This window comes from Aplidium turbinatum, chromosome 8, assembly GCF_918807975.1.
Source record: "Aplidium turbinatum chromosome 8, kaAplTurb1.1, whole genome shotgun sequence".
NCBI lineage: Eukaryota > Metazoa > Chordata > Ascidiacea > Aplousobranchia > Polyclinidae > Aplidium > Aplidium turbinatum.
In genome coordinates, this window is record NC_137479.1 from 10,896,910 (window position 1) to 10,921,250 (window position 24,341).

Below are 24,341 nucleotides of genomic sequence, written 5' to 3' on the forward strand. Positions count from 1 at the left end.
CACAGACTCAATCGACTTCACGCACTCCAGCCGCACAGCTTGGAGTACACTCAACAACCTCACTGGCAGATCACGTGCCTCTCGTCGCCAATGCCCCATTTCAGCAAATGCCATCGCCTCACAACTTGTGAAAAATGGAGTGCACAGAACGAGAGACCGTGAATCAGACAAGTCCGTCCTCAAGGAAATGACGGACCTCTGGAAGGTCCCAACACCTGTCGAGGGCAACATCTCTGGTGAGTTTACCCCAGAAGAATTTGCCTCCGCCCTCCAGCACCTAAAGCCAGGCAAATCCCCGGGCCTTGACCACCTATGCCCGGAACTAATACTCCAAGCTGCCCCCTCTATGAGGTCCTGGTTAAAAGAATTCCTTTCCTGCTGCTTGCGTCACCTGCGCATCCCAAGAATCTGGAGAAGAGCCCTAGTGGTTGCAGTCCCAAAGCCGAAGAAGCCCCCAGGGGATCCGAAGAGCTACCGCCCCATCTCTCTGCTCTGTATCCCCTTCAAGATACTCGAAAGACTTATCTACGCCCGTGTCGAACCGATAATAGACCCTCAGCTCCCTCGGGAACAAGCCGGCTTTCGCCACGGAAGATCAACTGTAGACCAGGTCACTCTGATGACCCAAGACATCGAGGACAGCTTCTCGGCAAAAAAGAAGGCTGGCGCCGTGTTTGTCGATCTCACGGCTGCCTACGACACTGTATGGCACAGCGGCCTTACCTGCAAACTACTCCGTCTCCTTCCTGACAGGCACATGGTCCATATGATTATGGAACTTGTGCAAAACCGCAGCTTTACCCTTTCCACCGGTAGCGGCCGACGAAGTAGACTACGTCGACTCAGGAACGGCGTCCCACAGGGCTCTGTCCTGGCTCCCCTCCTCTTTAACACTTACATCTATGACCTGCCTGACACCATCTCCAGGAAGTATGCTTATGCAGACGATCTGGCTCTCCTGCATCCAGCCGGAGATTGGCAGTCAATGGAGAGGAACCTAAGCCAGGACATGTCAACTATATCAACATATCTCCAGAAATGGAAGCTACAGCTCAGCAAGGCAAAGACAGTGTCGGCGGCCTTCCACCTAAACAACAAGGAAGCAAAACGTGAGATCAACATTACCACCGATGACGAACACCTCCCCTACTGCGCCGAACCCACCTACCTCGGCGTAACCCTGGACAGGTCACTCACGTACCGACGACACCTGGAGTCACTGCGCAAAAAACTATCTGCGCGTTGCACTTTTGAGGCGGCTGGCGGGTTCCGGCTGGGGAGCTGATGCGAAAACCCTTCGCACAGCTACCTTGGCCCTTGTCCGTTCTACCGCTGAGTACTGCGCACCAGTGTGGTGCCGCAGCTCTCACACCCGCCACATTGACACCGCCATCAATGACGCACTACGCACGGTGACTGGATGCCTGCGTCCCACTCCAACGGACTGCCTTCCCATCCTTGCAGGCATCCAACCTGCTGAGCTTCGCCGTAAAGGGGCCATGATTTCCCTTGCTCGTCGCGCACTGGACCCCGACCACCTCCTCCACAGTACATTCCAGCGCCTACCTGGAGGACAGCAGCGACTGAAATCAAGACGCCCATTTGTGCCCGCCGCACGACAGCTTCTGAACAACGTTGAAGATCTTGGAATAAGTGCGGCACACTGGACGAACTACACATGGAACATGGAGTGGCAAAACAACACCTCCCGACTCCGTGATTTCCTACCCGACGTCGATCCCCACCCTCCGGGAATGTCCCTCGCAAGACTTGCGTGGGTCCGGCTTAACCGCCTACGAATCGGCGTCGGTCGCTTTCGTTCAGACATGTGCAAATGGGGCCTGGCTCCCTCACCGGGATGCGAGTGTGGCGCCACAGACCAGACAGTAGATCATGTCGTCCATGACTGCCCAATCCATCAACCACCACATGGAGCGCTTGGACTGAAGGCCCTGGATGACGAGACTGTCGAGTGGCTGATGACATCATGCCCAAACATATAGTCCAGAAGAACAGCTCATACGACGAAGAAGCAGTTGTGTAGTGTGTAGCCTAAATTTAAATCATATTTCGTGCAAGCAATTTTATAGTTTTGTTAAAGCTGATTTTTACTCACTGAAAAACAGTTAAGCCATGCTATGGCTACCTGGAAATGCTGCCTGGTTTATCATATTTTATAGATTTCTGCGATCGTTGCTGTATGACTGAAATTTTCTAAAAATCAGTTTTATTCACCTTTTGCTGACTCGTAATAAATAATATAAAATCTTTTTGTTGCCTTAGGAAAGGAATAAAAAATTGAAAAAAAGTGAGTTAAAAAATTTTTAATCAGACTGTTAGCAAGTGGCTAATAGTCTGACTGCAATTTTGTGGGTCGAATTCTTTTCGTTTTTCCAATCCTTGTGATGTTGAAACTCATAGTGTTGTAACATTACTGAGATTGCCGGTTGAGGCTTCTGACTAAGGGTGGCTGACAACGACACTAGATTGTTGGTATCAGGAAGTACATCTTGTATTACGCCACGTGTTGAAGCGATCAAGGCGGATTCAGAAACGTCACGTCATTCCATCAGAAGTGTGTTGATTGAAAAGGAAAAGGTTACCACACCAGTCTGTTTTATAGGCGAAATCAGTCACCCTTGGCGAGTGCTACTAGACGCAATGCTAAAAATATTAAAACTTGAAAGTAGGCTAAACAGTACAGAATTATGAGAACGTTGGACTGCACCGCAGAATACCGGCTGGTGACGAATATAAGACAGCAGTCGGTACAGTGTGCCCTGAGGAAGGGAGCAAGTATATTTTAAAATATTATTTTTAACAATTTGATGTAGAACGTTACCAAATTGGGAAAATTTTGAAAAGTTTTACAGAGTGTAAAAAATCAGGGCGGGGAACTGTAAACTATTCATATGCCAAACCAGACAAATAAGCTAAATTGTCTTGTTTTTTTGCGTCTGTTTTTTGTTTCACTGCATAGGCCTACAATTATTCAAAAACATGTTTAAACGTGATATTCTACTTGCGTTTCAGTTGCTGGAAAAACTTGTCCTCTTTTTAGGCGATGAAAATATGGTAGGCCTATGTAACCCCCAAAACCCCTCCCTTGGCTATGCCACTGGGTGACACAGGCGACAAAAAGTGCTCCCAACAGGAACGCTACTGCTGCAGCCACCAAGTACCCGTCCAGGCTTCCAGTTTGAAGTTGGTCATTGACATAATCATCATCATCGCCATCAGCACTATTTTTTCCTGCAAAAATTGACGTTTCAGTGACTCATGTTGTTATTATATAATAGAGACCATAGCCTCGCTTTGTGAACTTTGGCAAAATTGGATGGGGGCGCAAGTCCATCCCTCCGGATGTTTATTATTTAAATTAAACATCAAGAGACGTAAAAGTAATCCAGAGATCATTGATTCATGAACAATCACTTGGTCAACTTAGGCAATACGAATGAAAGCACGAAAGGGTACGGTGTATGTGTGTGTGTATCGGTTCCAGGCTTACGCCCGGTGGTTGAAGATTTAGATTGAGTAGATAGGAAGGCAGGGAAGCCAATCTCCGTGTCCATCTTCAGGCATGTCTTAAAGTGTCCTGCCAAAGACACAGCCGCGTGCTTTTGAGCGGTGTCGAACCGGCGCCCCTTCGAGTGTCGTGTCAGGGTTCTCACCATTCGGCTATGCATTGTGATTCAGTATGGAAGTGATGTTTCGATAATTAAGAGAATACCAATCCAGGGATATCTAAAGAAGGGGATATGAAGGCTCAGAGCGATTGCTGATTCTCATGACACTAGAAGGGCGGTAGTTGGTACCGCGTTAAACATGCGGTTCTTTTTTAAATTGCAGAAAGTTTTGTAGTGCAGATGGTACACTCAGCTACACAAGACAGTTAGCAAGTGTTATGTAGAACATATTTAAAGAATACTTGTTTGAAAAGACAGTTGAAAGGTTACCAGTTAGCTGTTTTTTGACAAAACCTTTGCAGTTGGCTAGGTATAAAGCAAGTATTATGGGTAGTTGAATTAATAGGTGATCATGAGCTTTTATTGAATATCCATACCTGGTGGTAATAGTGAAATGCAGGTTGTCATAACAAAGTTTATTAAATTACTATATGTGACAATTGTCATTTTACCATAAACAGAGATTATTTAAGATAAATAGAAGCCCTTCTATTGTCAGACGTAATAAAAGCCTTCATATCCCCTTCTCTAGATATCCCTGTACCAATCCCAAATAAATTAGTTCAACATTCAAACGTATGAGAACATAACAAATACTGTGTGATAAATGCACAAGACCTGATTACATAGAATAATTACTGGCTTCAATCAACATGCAAAAGTGAAGCAGTATGCGCATGTTTGCAAGGTCCAAAACACAAAAAATCTTTTGGCGATTGGAAAGCTCACCTGCTTTATTTAAGAATACGTATATATAACAACTCATGACAGGGACCACTCCCAGACAGCAAAATCAGTCGTTTTTACATTGATTCAACGTCTGCAGACAATAAATCAATGTAAAAGTGACAGATTTTTCTGTGTGGGGGTTGCCATCTCGGAGAAACACACAATGTTTCCTCCAGGACTCCACACTACTCCTCAACCCCATTGCAATCCATACCGAAAGACATTTGAGGTTCAAGCAATTAAATGGTGGTAATGTTAATTAATGGCATAGCAACGATATCATGGTTGTGGTGTTACAACTTCGAATTGTGGAGAGAAGAAAGTTTGTTTAATGATATCTGATGTACGAATGGCGACAAGAAGTTGATTACCCCGTTTGTAGGCCAACTCACTGATCTCCTACTATTAATAAGATTAGCTTGAATGCTACCTTAAAGGGGCAGACAAGTCCATTTTCAAATGCAAATTGAGAGTTGAAATACATAAAGGGGGTGGGGTATTCAAAAACACGTTGCACTTGTTTTTATGAAAAAATACTCATTTGTTCTCACGCAATCTTAAAACAAAGTTTTGGTTTTGCAATGCGAACACACACCGCATCAACTGTTGTCAAAATAATTTTTTTTTTCGGGTGACGTCATCAGAGTACTGCTGGGCAAATATTTTGCTTGTTTGAGGTGTGGCATACGTTTGCAGCAGTGGATAAGATTATTCCAAGTTACAATTGAAGTTCAGATTTAGTTTATTGTAGCCTTGGTGCTAGCTTACATCATTTTACAGACTACACTAAACTTTTTATTGGACGTTTAACCTAAACATTTTGGGCTAGACCTTGCAGTGTTTGCATAGTTTTGATGGTATTTAACAGCAAGAGGTTCAGACAGTCAAGGGTTGCAGAGATTTGCATTTATTTTTTACTTCATGATTAGTCAGTGCTGTTTCCTGTGCTGTGTGCACGATAGGCCTACCTACCAGTCTCAGTATGCTCATGCATTTCAATTTGTGATTGTGTATTGGCTAGACAAGTAGGCCTATATCTCAATATACATTCTTCCCCAGTGCTGTGTGAGTAAACTAAGCTAAACCTGTTACAATTTGGTACTCATCATGCCAAATTGGTGTGTTGTACCGTATATACCTGTTCATCTGGCAGTTCTTCTAGGCTACTGATAAAAATTCTTTGTTCTATTTTCCAAAAAATTGTATCATAAAAAAGAAATGGAACAAGTCTGTAAACACCACAAGAGTGTGGCCAGGATCAACAGAGTCCAGCACAATATGGCGACTCCATCTCAAGGAAACAGATTTTCAAAATCTTTTTCAATTTGACATGGGTCATGCCACACGTCTCAATTTAAACCTTAATGCATGCCCTTCAATTTTTCCAAACAAAAACATTTCAACAACTTTGCAACCGTTGGATTCAAAGTCCAGTGGAGAGACAACTCCACAACAAAATTCCACTTTATCCATGCGACCGGCTGCTAGGAAGCGGCAAGTTCTTGAGGTAATTTTAAGCTAACAATTATATTACTACATGTTTGTTATAAAGTACCGTACATAAGTAGCGAAGTAGCATCCTTGAGAAAATTGTTTTCCATAAGTTTACAATATATATGCTGCCTGCTGGTATAGTGATTCCCAGCTACATGCGCTTTTAGAATGTCCCATGTATAATTCACCAAGAGCATTAACAAAAAGTATTCCTTCATATATACATTGTTGTTTTCTTTTTCAGTTACTGGCTAGGGATGCACCCAAATTCGTACCCTGAACAATTCCTACCCTCAATTCGTACCCTGAAAAGATCGAGAGAAAATTAAAAAAAAAGCCGAAGTCATGCCAAACAGAAATGGTTACTTGTGATGCTGTAACACAATATGACGTGTTAGATTTCCGTGCTTGTTCGTCAATAGGATGCCAAGCTGCCTTGAAGCCAATGAGTGCGGCGAAAGGTAAGAAACTTTGACTCTATAATATAACATATTATGAAATAACAGTAGTGTACATTTTAATAGCTTTGGAAAGAGAAGTGATGCCGAATAATACTGTAAAAGTTGCTTTTCTTGATTTGGAATATGTTTATTGCAGCAACTCAGGCTAATGCCCTGGTATTAACACAATCTGTAGGTGTGACCTGCAACTTGCAAGAAAGAAAATGAATTCCACCAGATTACCTTACTTCCACTCCCAAAAAAGCAAGAATGGCTTTGCAAGACATATCTTTTGAAGATAATGAAATGCACTATTCAAATTTCTCAATAAATACATTTTCGGAGGTGTCTACCAATGAACGTAGTGAAAAGCCGGGGTAAGTTTGTAAAATTCCAAAACAAAACTTGGTTCCTAAACTTTTCATCAAATTTTCCTATAATTCAACTGATGATCCACTGGGATGCACGGTGTGACAAAACATTTTAAATAAAGTAAACAATATCACACCAAATCAGAAGAATCGGTTTATTTAAATACAGAGCTTTCGCCACACAAGTGTGGCTTCATCAGTATAAACTTATTCAAATAGAAGTTTGTAAACAATGATATATCTGTTATACATATTTTATGAATGCTTCCTGATGTATGGAAACACACACATACTGTAAACGGAAGTGCTCAATGTTTTCTTTAAAATAGTGTCATTGATAAGAATTTTTAATGTCATTGAGCAGAATACTGTACTTCAACAATTGGAAGGTGATGGTATTGACCTCATGTTAGCGGGAGATGGAAGGGAAGATTCTCCTGGACATTGTGGGAAGCACGGCACATACACAATCATGGACACAAGATTGAATAAAATAGTGGATTTGCAACTTCTTCAGGTATGGACTTCAGCCAGTACATTTTATACTTTAGCTAGCAAATCCAGCTTCTTTTACATGACTCATTGAAAAGCCAGTGTGGCCTATAACAAATTTACGTTTATTTTACGTATGTTTGTACGTTATAGTTTCTCTGCTCTGCGCGCTTTCCATTGATTGTATTCTCTGCTCGCGCCTCACTCAATCTCAGCAAGCCCATTTTCATAAGAGCTTTTCTTGCTGTGTTCAGTAAAAGGGACTTTTGTTACTTTAAGTTCTGATCGTGTGAGACTGACTTAATTTGTTCGTTTTATATTATTGGCTTGTGTTTTGCAGATGTACTTCGTTTCTTACTTCATTTAAACCTAATAAATGGTCGTTTCAGTGTGAACATACCCAGATAACAAATCAGGCGACTGATTTGCTATATGTGTACTTTTCTCAAAACTGCTCGTAAACAGGCCAACTTCGCCCAGAAAGCAGCAACGTAATGATGATTTATTGATGTTAAGCTATTTCACTGAAAACAATTTCACTGAAACAAATTCACTGAAACAATACAAGTTGTATTTGGCTGTACAGTGTACTGTACATGCTTCCCATTGCCAAGTCAAGAAAAAGTTGCGGCCATGGCCGTCTCCCATCGAATCGGCACATACAACACTTGGCCATAGCGTTTCCCGGTAAGAGTAGATAAAAGCAGATTGTGCAAAATTGATATGTTGAATGTTGTTGCAGAGAAATGTATGTGGTGGCAGCAATGCGATGGAAAAGGCTGGGCTAGTTAAATGTATGGATTTCGTTGAGAGATGTTGCTTTGATGTGCGGGTGAAACTGCTCGTTACTGACCGCCATCCACAAATCATTGCATATATGCGTGATCACATGCCAGAAGTTGAACATGTGTTTGATGTCTGCCTGTCTGGCATGTTGCGAAAGGTACAGTTAGAATATTGTCACAATGAATGTGACTGCTACTTTATGCAATTCTGGTAGCTGACTGATGCTTTTTATTTTATTAGGATTTTGGAGATACAAGAGTAAATATAACCAAAAGTTGTTTTTACAGATGCTATAAGCACATTTCCCACAGACAGTTTGTTCGGTGGATCTGGGGTTGTCTTGGTAGATCAATCCGTGTGCCTCTGATGTCATGCGTCGTTTCGGCCATTAGATCGAAGTTTCCACGTGACAAAAATAAATAGTTGGGTTTAAGTATCCTGATTTGAAATAAAGTCACAATACAAAGTCTGCTTTGGGAAAAGCTTTTCCGTGTGCACAGAGAGAGTGAATTTTGTAGGCCTACATGTCCAGTAAGCTATGCGAGAGGTCCTGAGAGAATCTTCCTAGTTCTTTACAAACTAATATGGTACTTGCCGAAAGGTAGTTGCTTTCAGTGTTCATTTTATCAACTACTAAGCCGCTTACAATCGACATAAATACATGTAGTTCATTGTATTTGTTGGAAACGACACTACGAACACTTGCTTACAATGCATCTTGCGCGAACATAAGATCGGCTAGTACTCTCATGACGTCACACGTGATTATAGCACGGTTCAGTGCGCGCGCGCCTTCAACAAATATAGAGCAAACAAAAACGGCCCTACAAAGGAAACGCAATCAAATTTTGGGAAAATTTCAACGACAACCCTTTATTATAAACACCTAGAGCACATACAAACAAAAAAATCGCAAAGTACAATTTGGACTTGTATGGCCCTTTAAGTTTCTGTTGCGGCGCTCTGAGCATGGACGGTTTAACAAAAGAAAGCCTCTTGGTTGTGTGTGCGCAGAATAGTAGAATAGATGAGGTCGTGTCAAATTTACAAACTCGTCATAGGGTTTTGATGAAAACAAGTTTTGATAAGGCGAACAAGCCGCTGATTGCAAACACGTGATTAGTAAACCAACACACACAAAACAATGGGAAAAAATTTATTGCTGCTAACTATTAGTTACCTATGTCCAAAGCAAAGTCGCGAAAATCGACCTGAAGAAATCGTTTAGCATTTATTTGTTTATTACAAGAAAATAAAAGCAGCTCCTACAGCGTACTCACACCCCAACCCACACAACCCTTACCGGCTTGGAGTACAACGGGTACGGAAAATTTGACAGAACTGGAACGAACTATACTGGTATGAGATTTCGAACAGGAGCTGAAAAGATGAAAAAAATCGAGGTGCAAATGGAGTTGCGCCGAAAGCTAACAACCCAGACGGCACATCAGTCACATACATAGATTCAACGTCTACACATGGTAAAAAAACGTTTGTAAATGTTGAATCAATGTAAAAAACGATTAATTTGCTGTCTGGGAACTTGCGGTGCATATTCTGCTTATAGCCTGCTGAAATTTTTATGAGCTGATTTGTCTACATGTTGATTGCTGAACTGTTCAAATTACTCCAAACGATTCGTCTTATATAATATAGTATTTCAACCACATTCAATTCTGGTTGTTTTAACGTTAATAGACGTTGAATCATAGTAAAGCGACGATTTGTTGGTTAGAACAAGACCCAATCATGGTCAAAATGCCAGTATCCAATAAAAACAATTTGTCTTTCTTGGTGCCTCAAAAGCTGAAATCAGTATGCAGCTTAAGCCGCATACAGTATATTGTGACGTCATTATTTGCTGCAAGCAGATCACTTACGATAGTACGGTACATTTAATGACAACTTACTCAGAGATATATGAGGAATTGTTAACTGATTCGAATGGCTAGAAGTGGCTAAAATAAAACAGCTAAAATGAGTATTTCGCAAAGTTACTGTTAAAAACTGCATTTTTTATGACTGCAGGACAAGGTTGATAAATCACATCTTAGTTGACCACAAGAAGATACTAAATAATGTATTATCCATTATGGTGTAATGCGGCTGATGAACTTGGCATGTGCACGTAACGTGACAGTTGCAACAATGATTCGATAATAGGCAGTTTCTATGCGGAAGAACGTTTTGCATACAACAGGTCTCTCGGTCCGATAGATTTACGCATAAGCTTCTCATAAACATTCAACATCTATACTTTTCCGCATAATGTCGCGAAAAACAGTGTCAAACTCTTATCTCTAATCTAATGAAAGAAGCGTTTCGTTCGGCGTTTTATACAGTTTTGATGACCACGAGTGGACCTACTTTGGAATAAGTCAGCTTAGTAAAATCAGCAAAAAATCTGCAAGCTGTTTCTTCGATATCTTTAAATCTCATATGTCGAAGTATCTATTTTTTCTAAGTTATCTATATCCTTGATCATTCCATATCCATGCATCAAACGGAAAGAGATCAACAAGTTTTGCAACCCAACCATGATGGCGAGCAGGCAGGTAAAAAATTCAACATGTGAAGCTAAATCTCCTTAGTTTTTCTTTCACGACCAAGTTCAAGGTTTGTTGAGGCTATGTCACGTAAGACATGGCAGTATTAGATCAACTTTGACTCATGAAGCGAATTGGCTGAAGAACTAGCTGAGTTGTCGCTTGGCTGGGTTTCTGGCAGACGACGCAAACTTTCAATCACTGGACTGAGTGGTGAATCACAAACAAGATGAGTTTTTGGAAAATTTACATTTTATGGGAGCACAATATCGATAAAAACCTTGTGAAAGACGTGAAATACAGTATTTCATATGTGATAAAAAAAATACAGTTTGAAAATGGGCGAAAGTCAAAATGAATGTAATACTACAGTTGTTACAAGCAGAAAAAGTCAAACATTTTATGTCAGCTTGACAAAATTGACGCCAAATGGACATAAAAGTTTCGAATCTAGAAACCGATTCAATGAAAATAAAAACAATGAAGAAGAAGCGACATCAATCACATAATTATGTTAGATCAAACAGGTAATATCCCAGCCAATTATCATTTTTTACATTGATTTAAATATATTGAGAATGGAGTGAGGTGATATGGGCATGTTTGGAGAAGGGATGAAGATGATGTTTTGAGAAGAGTGCTGGAGTTGCGAGTGGAGGGACGAAGGAAACAAGGAAAATCTAAGAAAATGTGGAAAAGAAAAGCTGAGGAAATCAGCAAGGTAGGTTTGACAACAGCGGACGCCTTAAATAGATCGATGTGGAGGCAGGGTGTGAAGGCGAGTGCGGCATTTGGAGGTGAATCCGGCCACGTCTTAATCCGGCCACGTTTGAATCCGGCCACGTCCCTCGGTAACGGGGCATCACCGGATTCAAACTAGACTACTACTACATGTAACGTCTACAGACGTTCAATCAATGTAAAAAATGACTCCTTGCTAGGATGTCTATTTGATCCGAACCCAGACAGCAAAAACCGTCATTTTTACATTAATTTAACGTCTGTAGTAAATGTTTCGTCTGCAGACGTTGAATAAATGCAAAAAGGACGGATTTTGTTGTCCGGGAAATATCGACGTAACTTTGAGATTCATGATAAAATAAACACATAGAATGTTCTGAAAGCTGTTTCCGTCATTCGTTTTCTTTTTTTACTTTTAATTGTGCTTGTTAACATAGTTAAAAAATGTACGAAAAAAATGCAAAAAAACTGGTAGCTTATCACCAGCCAGGTTAGCAGGAAGACTACTTTTCAAGTTTGAAGTAACGTCAGCTGATGTTATGAATATCGAGTGTATTTTGCTGACTACTGACTAAGAGACATTTTGAAAAGTTGGAAGAGAAGTGGGAGCAAAAGTTTTATTTGTAAACATCATGTAACATGGAAGAGAGTAAACGAATAAACGATGTCAAAACAAAAAATAAGAATATACAATAACTTGTGACAAGCCAGCTTGCTTGGGTTACGAATAAACGTCAGTTTTGCAGTAAATATTTCGTTGAATCAACAAAACTGCAACAAATCACAATTTGACACATCACAAAAGTTTGTACAAAAAACGCGATCACTGCTTTGTGACAAAACAAGACAATCAACGGGTATTTTCAAACGTCGATTTTGCAACAAAAAAGTGCTACAAAAGCAATGTCACGCTAAAACTGAGCCCTTAACCCTTATCGAAGGTTATGAATGCTGAATCGATGTTCCTTCATGAAAAAAAGCTATTTCTATACTTATAACTTTTACTGCAATATGTTTGGTTGTACAGTATGAGATAGAAAAAAAAACTTCGCTGAAACAAAGTTTGATAATACTTTCAACCTGATAGGTTTCCTACTTTGTGTCAGGCAGTTGGAATACGAAAATGATGTTGGAAAACTGATTGCTTGTAAAACAATTCGATGGCAACTAAAGTATTTAGTAATGAATGTGGTGAGTTATAACGGAAACTTGCAGCTTTGTGTAACACTTTTGCAGCCACCTGGAACGGTTAAATTCTATATCTTTGCTTCTACCCAGCCAGCAAATCAGTTCGCTGATTTAACACCTGCACACGCAAAAAAACGACTGATTTGTTTGCTGGATAAACCATGAAACCAAAGTACATCAACATCATAGGCACACACAGTCAACCAATAATTATTTGCTTGAAAGTTTATTGGTGAATGCTGATCCTTACAGATACATGATTACTTGAAAAAATTGTATCAGACCTTTCGACAAGTTGTCTGCCGGAAAGTCAGGACTTGTTATAACACTACGCCAAAGAACAATGCAAAGTCTAATTATTCTGCACCAAAAATTCACAGTGGCACAAACAAGAAAAAAACGTAAAAATAACATTAGACAGCGTATCATCATCAACACCGTTTAAGTGATTAGAAATTAGCAAAAAACAAGAAAATAAATAATATAACGGCGCAAATAAAACATGACAATATTGACGTTGGTACAATATGTAATTTCAGTTTTTTAACTTCTTGTTTTCATCAGTTAAAACCATGTCTAGTCAGTGAACGCTATATTGATGTCTTATTTTTGATAAGACATTGGACAACCACAACAATGAAGAGTTATTTGACTATGTGAGTGAAGTATTTGAGCTTCACCTTGTTGGATGATTGCTTTTCAATAACGAATGGCATTTCTCGAGAAGCAACTATTTCCACTTGAATTCTTTTTCTCTTCTTGGTAAAAGTTCGACCCAAGTTTTCAAGTTTCTCGTTTCTTGGCTCGCTCGAGCAATGATTGTCGAAGAAGACTTTGATGTCTTCTCGGGAGAAGAACTCAATGCGCTCGTGGATGTCTGAGTAAATTCCTCCACTACTCTGAGCTCGTCGAACCAAGTCATCCCATAATTCTGATGGAAGCCTTGTGGTCTTTCTCACAAAGCGACAGCGAGGTGGAATGATCCGATGGATCTGGTTGTCTGCGATGTTCGACAAGGATCGACGTTTTCTGCTTTGCTGACGATCAGTTGGAGGAACACGGTTTCTGGGTTTTGATTTTTTCACTTGCTTGAGACATCTCTTAGAGGTGGGTTTCACGGCTGTCATGATGGACCGAAACCAACCTCTCAAGCCATTCTCTAACCTAGGGTTGCATTCTTGGGTGCTGCCACCACAGGACCTGTCATTCCAACTACATTCTCTTACTGGAACGGAGAAGAATGTAACCTTGATTTTTTCGGTAGCGGGAATATATTGCATTTCAAAATATTGCGGATTCTCAGTGTTATCGTTCACTAAAAGTTCCAAATGACCTTTGATAGACTCAGTGGCCGACCACGTTTTGTTCACAGGTTTTCAAAGCGGATCCAAGTCCTTGTCGGCAGCCAGAAATTGACGACTGTCGTTGACGTGACGAAAAAAAGCTTTGACATCAACGGCAAACTTGTTGAAGCGACATCGTTTGGGTTGGCAAAGTGGATTGTTCGAGTGCTGTCGGTCATTACAAGCAAAAAGTCCTGGAACTGAGTCACAGCCCACTGAATAGGCCTCAGTTGATGCGGATGATGGAAGAGGGTCACAAATGGCCCCAAACTCTCGCACCAGATTGGTAAAGGGCTCCCATAAAGTTGGGGGGAAAGACGTGCTAAAACTGATCCTTGTGGGGCAAGGTTCGGGGTTATGTTCTTCCCAGCAAGCGTGTTGAAGTCCTTTGTGGGTCATTTTCTTCAAGGCTATGCTGTGCCATTCTTCAATCTCGCGTAACAAAATAGGATACGTGTGAGTCAAACTATTGACTGAAAGAGACGGTGGACAATATTCTTTCTTGTGATTTCGCAAGACCAACCTGGTTGTTGTCGCTAAAGCTTCCTGTAACTGCTCCATGAGGGCCAGCCGCTGTTCGGATTGAAGAGTTTTCAATGTTGCTCGGAAATCATCAGACACCAATGGCAGAACGCGTTCTGTGAAAAGATCGGTAATTTCAGACTCCTCCGTTCCCCGTCTTGCTTTCGCATTTTTGTTTGCACATAACGTGAAGAGATCGGGGATCGGGCTGATCATTGATCTGTTTGTCTGATGGTCGTACAGCTGATCGTCCTAGAGCGGTCTGTCCCTGCTGGCCTTGACGCTGATTAGCAACGCAACCACGGGTTGGGGTGGAAGATTGTGCGCAGTAGTCGCCACACAAGGCCACTTGCATTAAAGGATCTGTTTCATCCAAAGTGCACGATTCTGAAACGAAAAAAACGAATCTTAAACTTTTCATGAATTGAAAAAAGTGGATATGACAGAAACAGATAAAAATTGAAATGCCAACGTTCATTTTTAGTATTAGTTTGGATTAATAACTGCACGAAAAAGCTGTCAAAGGTGAAAGTCTAGCTAAGACCAAACATGCAATTTCAGCAATTGAAATAAACTCCTGTTGCTGCAAATACATACTCTCTCTGCACTGTTACTTTCTCTTGCCTTTCCTGGTTGAAGTTTTCTAGCTCTGCAAAGATGACGTTTCTTTTTCTGGTGTTTGCATCTATTTTTAAGTCATATAGTATGATTGCAGATTGCACTTTCATAAGAACTCGCTGAATCAAAATTCTCTTTCACGCCATGCTAGAAACTATCAGAAAATTGTTCACCAAAAATAAGATGATGCCATCACCTCACCCAGAAGCCGAACATGTCAATTGTCGAGAAGTAACAAATTCGGCTTGTCGAAGAGATGGAAAATAAACAGCATGCATTGACGAATTAATTAAAAACGCTACCGATTAAGCATCTCATTGGAATAATTTGAGTATGATGTGAGAGATAGTTTTGCTAAACATAATACGGCTAATAACAAACGCTGTGCTAATTAATACGTGGCACTATTTGCCTCTTTCACTTCACTGATTGCATATTCGGCTTTTTGTAAGCCTCACAGTTTGAGTAAAGTGCGATTTTGCAGGCTTGGAATAGCTCTTCTCTACAATGTAAAATAACAGCAACAGACAAGATCACGATCCAAAATGAGCAAAACGGTCCCAACAGGAAATGGGTCAATACTAAGCTATGGAGATCTCACGTTTCTGTTGAAATCGTGAAAAAGAAATGGTCAGGTGTTAATGTTTTGAGAAGTGTTTTGCTTCAAAAGTGATTGAAAATTGATCCAATGCATCGCCGTGCCAACAACGTTTGCCCATTTTCCCGCTACAGTAGGCCTAGAACTGAGTTAGCAAGATTGTTAGTGCATACCTGGTGCTTTGTTTATAAGAAGGCGGCACCGAGTTGAAGCAGAACAGGCAGTGAAGACCCAACTAGCATAGCTCAAAAGAGACAAGTAACTGTCAAAATCAATCTAAGCGCTCGGCGTTCGCTGGACAAAGACACTCTGCTTTATGATGATGATGTTTGCTAGGCATTGAAGCAACATGGATTGGAAAGAATCAAAAAGTAATGCAAGGATAACAATGTGCTGATTTATCACCAACGGTTATGAGGTTGGCATTTACTGAAACAAATCAGTTTTACAGTAAAGTACGATTATCAGCTCTTTCACTTCGATACGACAATCTTTGTTGTCCATTCCGTGAATACATTGCAACTGCTTGAAAAAACCTCGTGCCGATGCGGCAACTACATCACAAATCGAGCAGTGATCCAATAAGATGCCGAATTGTCGAACCAATTACCTAGTTGGTAAGTTCAAAATTTCACATTGATTCAACGTACAGTTGGGCGGCTTCAACGATGATTCTGACAAAGCAAGTGCAGCGCCAACTGAAGCAGAACAAAAAACGACAACAAAAATTGTTGAACTGACTTAGGACTCAAAACGCGCAAATAAAATAAGCAGGTGAGGCGTTTTTTGTTGCCACACAGTCAGCAGAGCGTGGAAATGTGCACGCAAAAAACTTTTTTTGCCGATAAGCATATTTCAACAGTGCTGTTTCTTCAAGATACTGCCAGGCCTTTTGCTGCCTGGTCCACCATAACATGCAGCATGCAATGTGGAAGCAACCTTTTACGCCATTTTTTTTGAAGTTCAACATTACAACGATGAAGCTGTTGATCAACTGATCGTCTGTTCGTCTAACACTTATTGCAATGTAATCATGCATTTTAAAATTCAGCCGCAATGATGAAAATAACAACAAGGTTTCACTACGACCTTTTCCCAAAGACATCTTTCCCACAGAGGGGTTCATTTTGCCTGTTCTGCTCAAAGTAGTCCATGATATGTTGTAAAGCTAAGTGACAAATGAACCCCACATGCTGGGCATAGAAATATGATGCATGCAATTTTATCACAAAAGCAAAAAAAGGTGTTTGCGATGCAAAAAGAAAAGTATATAGACCTGAGCTAGTCTGTATTTTCAGCACGTTTTAAGTAAATGTTTCTTCAAGCGGTACGCCAAAATGATTTGAAATTAATGCATCATCACTTAAGAACAATTAAACCAAAAGCGATATAATGTTGGTAGGTGCGGTATACCATGTAACGCCACTTCCCAGCACTTGAGTTGGTAAGACTTAACACTATTGGGTCATCATAGGAAAACGCATTGAATAGAAAAGCACTTCAGTTGAAAGCATGAGCAGCACCTGGTTAAAAATGCAGAAGTCGTGTATCTTTATATATGACTTACTAGGTTCAAGTGGAACTTGGCAATTAGTGGGTATCTTCGTCATATTTGAAATCGCGGAAAGTTGTCGGCTGCGAAAGAACAATGGCAAAGATTTAGTGGAGAAACAAATGGGTAATTTATTAGACGTAGCAAGTAATTACACACGAAATAGCCCGCATTCAGTGGCAATTAACAAATCGGAAACCCACCTATTTCGGGCAGTCCGCGCAACGCATTTCTCATCAAGCCATCCGCAGTCCGGGTCAACATTACAGCATCTAGAAAGTTAAGCATGTATTTTAAGTGGCCGGACATTCATCAAAACAAATGTAAAATTAGATGACAAAAACATCAAATTTTTGCCGGAAAAGCAGTCAAGAAAAGCAATAATTATATGGTTCTTTTCTTGGAATGTCTGCTCATTGCGGTATCTTTTTTTGGTGTTTATTTCAACTCAGGATGCGAGTTATTATGCTTACACAGGATTTGCTGGAAATACACAACAAGGTTTAATCCTCGTTCGAACAGCTCAATATGTTTTAAACTAATATTCGGAAAAAGCTTCCAAAACCTTCCAGAAGCTTCTAAAGATCTGATTACAGTTTAAAGTGGCTGTTAAGGTTACTTTGACGATAGTCATTTCATTTGCGCACTTAAACCTACATTTGTATTGTCTGAAAGTCCAAAATCAAATTGAAACGTGTATTCTGATTCATGTTTACCCCGATTTGAACATGACAAACTAAAACGTCGTCCTGAAAGATAATGCTAAAGCATCGCCCCTAAACGAGTAGCCGCTAGTAACGACAAGTTAAAAAAGAAGTTCATATAAAAAAATCAAATTTTTGACATTTATGTAAGCTATAAAGGTTACAACACTTTCTACTTACGCATCGCTGACGTATTGCCCGCAACCAGAAAGAGGAAGTTGCACGAGTCTGTCAGTGAAGGCGACAAACAAGGAATACGGTGAGATCAAGTTCGAACTGGATGAATCTGATTGATTGCTACTTGCAGGTCGAGAAACATGAAGAGCCAAGACACCGCATTGTATGCTAACAGAAGCGCACTTTTTCTCCTTGGCAACTCGCTTCTCTTCAAGCAATAAAGCTTTAGGGCCCTGCAAACAATTTTCACAAAATAAAGTACAACCCAAACGATGCTTTCAACGACTCAAAAAGGTAATTCATTACAGAAATGTTTTTTTTTTTTAATTGGCAGTATCGTCTGGAAAGTCTGATATAAGCTCAGGCATATACAACAAAATTAGTAGCTTGAAATACTAACAGTGGCAGTTGATAAGCTGGTAAATACATTTCCAGAGCCTGCAAAAGTTCCCTTTGTAGATCGTCGATAGATGTTTGTAAGCTGATAAACAAATGACAATTTTTGCTAGCTGGGTTAGAAAATGTTATCGCATGGAAGTGAAGATAGAACAATGACTTACCGAATCAAATTCCAGCCTGGGACGAAGTCGAAGAATTCTCCCATCCTCTGTTCCAACGTAGACTAATGGAACTGAACCATCTCCAGCGTTTTTGTCCACAGTTAGTTGAGTCGCACGAAGGCTGGTAGTAAAGTTTCAAATAAAAGTTGGAATAGATAGAATTGTTTCATTAAGAAACGCAGTAGGGTTTAATTAAATACAACCATAGGCTAAAAAAGTTATGAAACATTATGTTAGATTCTAATTCAAACAGTTAGAAGGTGACCTATTCACAGTAGCAAGCAAACAAAACAAGCAGATTTATTCGTGTGAATCATTTTTGTTCTGTTTGAACAAAAAGTATCAAGATGCGGTAGTCATTACTGCCCAAAATTTAAGGAAACCCTTCTAGACTTTCAAGCTTCACTCAGGTTTTCTTAGTTACTGCGATAAAAAACTGAACAAGGCTACACGATTTGCAACACTTCCAAACCGTGGCTGTGTCATTCTTACTTGACCACCATATTTCGCCAGATTGATAGGCACAGAACATATTTGGTTACGAGAGTAAGTGCTCACTGCCTGCCTACAATCCCTCCTCGGTCTGCCTCAATCATAATTGCAATGGTTTCTTGATTTATTTATTGAGTTAGTGAGTTGGGATAAAAACCTGTTTTTGTATAAACTTATAATGGCTTTAACAACGATAACTTAAATCCGTGGTACACATTCATTTCTCTAGCTTGCTTTTTTCGATAATGAAATGAAAACCAACACAATGGCAAAAGTGTCCAGAAACCACGCTCCCGGCACGCGGCAAAGGCGACAATCAGAGATTAAACGTATTGGTCATCAGGCGGGCCACGTCACATAGAACAGTGAAAGAACGCAAATTCAACGTTGCTTAATTCAGCCAGCCAAGTTACAAATTTCATTACAATTATAATCAAAAGGGCAATTGACCCGCCGGAACATTGCGGCCCCTAATTATGGCACATAATTAAAAACAAAGTTGAAGTAGAAGGGTCGATTCCCGAAATGCAATACACAGAAAGTATGTACATCAAAGCTACACATAAACGGTGACTATCTTTTATAGCAGTGCAAGGCACTTGGATACCCTGGCCACAATGGCCTGGCGAATACTTACACGACGATTAATAGCTACGTTAGTTTCATGAAACACACAATAGCAAACAAATCAAATGCATTACACAGTAGGCCTAACTAACTAGCTACTTATAACGAGGCCGATGACTGAGATCCCTGTAGAGCATACGTTACTAAGACATGTTGTTGAGTTACGCATATTGGAGCCCTGCGGATGACACATAGAAATACGCAGGTTAACAGATTTACGCGGTACATATCTACAGTACACTACAAACTTAAATGAAAGGCAAGGGTGGTACAGATGCCTCGACGACACCCGCTAACAACAGACCAGGGCGGGGCCGGGTCCAGAACGCAGTCACGCATTCCCCACAGGAGCAACGCACGATATATCCCTTAGGACCAAGTCCACTTTGACCTCACCCGATGCCTCATCCACCACTGAGACTGCCACCCTGACGCGCCTGACAATCGGTTTTCCTTTTCTAATTTGGGGGATGATCTCATGGACTCTCCCCAGACGGTACCTCCCTCTCTTAGTTATATCTTCTGGAGAACCAACCACCACTAATTGGCCAGGCTGTAGGTTTTCCCCCAAACTGGCCCACTTTTTTCTACCCTGCAGGGTAGGTAAATAGAAAGAGATCCATTTCTCCCAGAAACTGTGAGATAGAGCCAGGTTATACCTATAGTCTCTCCGTAACTCATCTCGGTCATGAGGATTTCCTATTGATGAAAATGGGCTCAAGAAGGGGTTAAGGAGTGCGGCTGGGGTGATAACAGTAGAATCCTTAGGGTCATCACAGACAGGGACTAAAGGTCTTTCGTTGACTATTCTTGTGGCACTACCCGTAAATGTAAGAAGTTCAACAAAGTTGGGTTTCCGTGATGAGTTCCCAATAACGTGGGAAAAGGCAATTTTGAATTGCTTGACCATTGCTTCCCAGGCCCCTCCCTGGGCCGGGGCATACGGAGGAATGAACTCCCAGTTAATTCCCTTTTTTCGCAATGAAGTTTGAATCTCAGAAGACTCCAAGATTTCTGGTAGTCTTTTAGCTGCCGCTTGAAATGTGGTCCCGTTATCTGAGTACATGTTACGTATAGATCCACGCAAGTCTACAAATCTGGTAAATGCTAAAACAAATTCACTGTAAGATAGTGACGTCACAAGTTCCACATGGATTGCTCTACTCGCAAGGCAGGTAAATAACAATCCCCATGCTTTCTTTTGGCTTCTTCCTTCCACAAACGTCATTGGACCAAAATAATCTACGCCACTGTTGAAGAAGGGTTTGTTATAGGCCGTGGTTCGTGGTAATGGTAGATCCGACATAAGCTGCCTGATAGGCTTTGCTTTCTCTAAGGCACATGCAGCGCAGTCATGCAAATAATGTTTCACCGAGGAATTACCATTTACAATCCAAAAACGTTGACGAGTAGATAACAGTGTCTGTTGCACACCACAGTGATAGCTATCACAATGAGCGTCAAGGACAACTAGCCGTGTCAATGCGTGCCTCGAAGGCAAAATAAGAGGATGCTTCGCATCGACAGTTATTTCGGGAGACTTACTCAAACGACCTTCAATACGAAGCCTCCCCCGTGTGTCCACACAAGGACGATACTTTTTTGGAGAGCGCAACTCCTTCAGGCACTGTTTATCAGCGCCAGCTTCGCTCGAAGCAAGACGTTTTGTTATCACATCGATCGACTCTGGCAGACCGTCACAACTTAACAAATCTCTATACACTACTTTTTGCACGTAGGAAACAACCCTATTTAAAGCGTTCTCTAGATAAGATGCATTTAACTTTGGTTTTACATACCCATGTTTCTTGCATTTGGATACAATGAACTCCGTGAAAGCTACAAGATAGGCGGCTCTCTTTTTCAACACGTACAAAGTAGGTGTGGTTTCGATCATCTTGCTAATGGAGCCAGTTGCATTTTTTCTTACCGTCATCTCCGGCGACAGCTCCATTTTAAGAATAGCAGCATCTGCTCCATTCACCGTTGGGACCTCGCCTTCCTGCATGAGAAAAGATGGACCGCTCAACCACATCTCTCTGGAACCTGTTTTGGTGATGGCGTTCGGTCTGGTTCCCACGTCTGCCGAGTTAAGATGTGTTGGGCAGTAATGCCATTCGCTCACCTCTGACAAGAGTAAAATACGATTTAACCTACGAGTAACAAACTTGCATAATCGTAAATCAGGGTTTCTGATCCACTGAAGGACAGTATTCGAGTCACACCAGAAATGTTTTCTAAGATCAGGCAGGTGTAGTGCATTAGCTGCCTGGTTTAACAGCTCCGTAGTATTAAGCGCGGCTACAAGCTCCTTTCTGGCAATCGGCCATGCACTTTGATGCTTGAGGACAACCCTACTTTTGCCAAAAACGAAGAATACACAAGGGACTCCGTTACACAGCCTACGTATATACACAACGGAGGAAAAGGAGTGATTGGAGGCATCACTGAATCCATGTAACTGATATACGATATCATCATCTGCGCAACACGGCTCGGTGTTTACAAAATACCATCTAGGTATGGAAAATTGTTTTAGCAAATCTAAAGAATGAAGCCACGACTTCCATTCTTTAATGTAGCTTTGTGGCACTTCGGTGTCCCGATCAAGACCTTCGATAGCTAAACGCTGCAGAATTAACCTAGCTTTTAGGAAGAATGGAGCGCCGAACCCTAGTGGATCGAAGTTTTGGCCAAGTTGGCTTAACATTGAGCGACGTGTGTACTTCTCTAAGGGTCGGAGAGAGCACTTAATGAAGAATGAATCTGACTCGGTTTGCCACACACAACCTAGAGTTTTTGGTACTGGTAAGTCTGTGTCGTCTTTTTTGAGGTCGATATCGCAAAAGGAAGAAGCTAACATCTCCTTTTTGAAGTTGGACAAAACATCCAACGCCCCTTTGTTGGCACGCACTCCATTTCACCAAACTAAAGCCTCGGCTATCGAACAAGTCAATGGCTTCTTTAGCAATCTCACTGACCTCATCAAGGCTATTTCCAGAGAATATCAGATCGTCCATATACATATTTTTTCAAATGGTTCTAAGGGTTAGGTCACTGGCTCCCGTGGGGTTTTGTTCAGTCATTTTTTGAATGGCTAAGCAGGCGACGTATGGACTGCTTTTAATTCCCCACGAGTGTACACAAAATCTAAACGGAATTACTTTGCCCTTTTCAATATCATTATTCTCAAACCATAGCAAACGGAACAAGTCGCGTTGTTCCATTGGTAATTGAATCTGGAAGCACTTGGTTAAGTCCGCCATTAGGCCAAACTTTCCCAATCTAAAGCGAGCCAGAACTTGTGTTAAAGGGTTTAATATGTCTGGGCCGACAAAATCACATCATTAACACACCTACCCTTAAACTCAGATTTGCCGTCATATACCACTCGCTTTTTTGCTTGAGATGTCACAAAATATGGTAGGTACCACACACATGCCGATGAGTCGTCGTCTTTTACCGGCTCAATGTACTCACTGGACTGCATTTCAGTCATCGTGTCTACTAAGAATATTCGAACATCAGATTGCTTTAAAGCCTTTCGTCGTAAGCTCAGAACACGGTCAAGAGCCAAAGAGTAGTTATCCGGTAATTCAAAGTCGGTTTTTAACGGTACGGGCATTTCAAATCTCCCATCTTCAACTTTCATTTGCGTTTCAACAAATTTTTGTGCTATGGCATCATTGCGGGACAGTTCTATCGTTTCATCTGTTAGGGTTAAATCCTTTATAACATGTTTTAAGCGACTGATTTCAATCTCCTGCGCATCAAAACTGTCAAGACTAAGTGACTCCTCAGCGACGTTACCATTAATGGCAACACGACGTACTTTAGAATCACCCAAGATCATAGAACCTCGACCTCCACTAGCCAGCCAGCCCAGTGGGGTTAAAATAGCATGGGGCTCTTCCCGAGTCATGCCAACGCGTTCTTCTAATACTCGCATCAAGTAAGCATGGTCATTCCCGATTAGAATATCGACTGACATTTTGTTAGGTAACGAAATCAATTCAACATTATCGAAATGTGAAAACCTATTTAAGTCTTGATGCTGCGGCAATGTTTCGACATGATCACTCCAAGGTGCATTTACCACTGCTTCCACATCACCATACAGTTCGTCAGTAACTAAGGATTGGATATTAAATTTAACCAGATCAGAGTGTATTTCTTGTTTGCCTGCTAGAGTGTCCATGCGGAAAGAGACATTATCCGCGGCTTTTAGATACAATTCTTTAACCAATCGGCTTGAAACAAATGTGAGCTGCGAGCCTGGGTCGTGTTGACAGTAAACCAGAGTGGTCTCTCCATTAGATGGGTTTATGACTCGCACAGCCGTGACACGATTAAACACTGCCCTCTTATGAGCGATGCTTACACTACGATTAGTGATGGCAGGTGCCGTTCTAAGACCATTGCCATTGCCCGATGTTCCTTGAGGATTCACATAGGCGTCGTGCAGTAGATAATAGTGCTTAAATCGGAAATCTTCGCCGCAACGCCTACAATTACATGATTGGGTGCAGTTTTTTGCTTGGTGTCCTAGACGTAGGCAGTTTAGACAACGACCAGTCGTGGCGATAACATCCCGGCGTCGCGACGGCGTCAAGTTTAGGAACTCGGGACAATTGGGTAGTCTATGACGCTCTTGCTTATTCCTACTCTCACA

At 41.2% G+C, this 24,341-nt stretch overlaps 1 protein-coding gene across 2 annotated transcripts; it reads right to left on the reverse strand.

Annotated features, from left to right (window-relative positions):
• Positions 1–1,134: 1,134 nt before the first annotated feature.
• LOC145775545 (semaphorin-6C-like) lies at positions 1,135–21,641 on the reverse strand. 2 transcript variants are annotated; one of them, XM_082586845.1, is made up of 6 exons: positions 21,469–21,641; positions 18,551–18,671; positions 17,994–18,223; positions 17,313–17,381; positions 17,125–17,192; positions 1,135–3,252 (listed from the first exon to the last, which is right to left on the reverse strand). In XM_082586845.1, exons 1-6 carry the CDS (start codon positions 21,621–21,623, stop codon positions 3,005–3,007), a joined length of 891 nt encoding a protein of 296 aa, XP_082442971.1. In that variant the 5' UTR covers positions 21,624–21,641; the 3' UTR covers positions 1,135–3,004. The 2 variants fall into 2 exon arrangements, with proteins under 2 accessions (XP_082442971.1, XP_082442970.1); XM_082586844.1 differs by lacking the exon at positions 1,135–3,252 and adding an exon at positions 14,469–14,728.
• Between the last annotated feature and the right edge of the window lie 2,700 nt (positions 21,642–24,341).

Coding starts and splice junctions, on each gene's coding strand:
- LOC145775545 (XM_082586844.1), bottom strand. CDS start 21,623: ATGGAGCTGTCGCCGGAGATGACGGTAAGAAAAAATGCAACTGGCTCC. Junction 18,224..18,550: donor CCAGGCTGGAATTTGATTCG/GTAAGTCATTGT, acceptor AATTGTTTGCAG/GGCCCTAAAGCTTTATTGCT. Junction 17,382..17,993: donor GGGCAATACGTCAGCGATGC/GTAAGTAGAAAG, acceptor TTAACTTTCTAG/ATGCTGTAATGTTGACCCGG.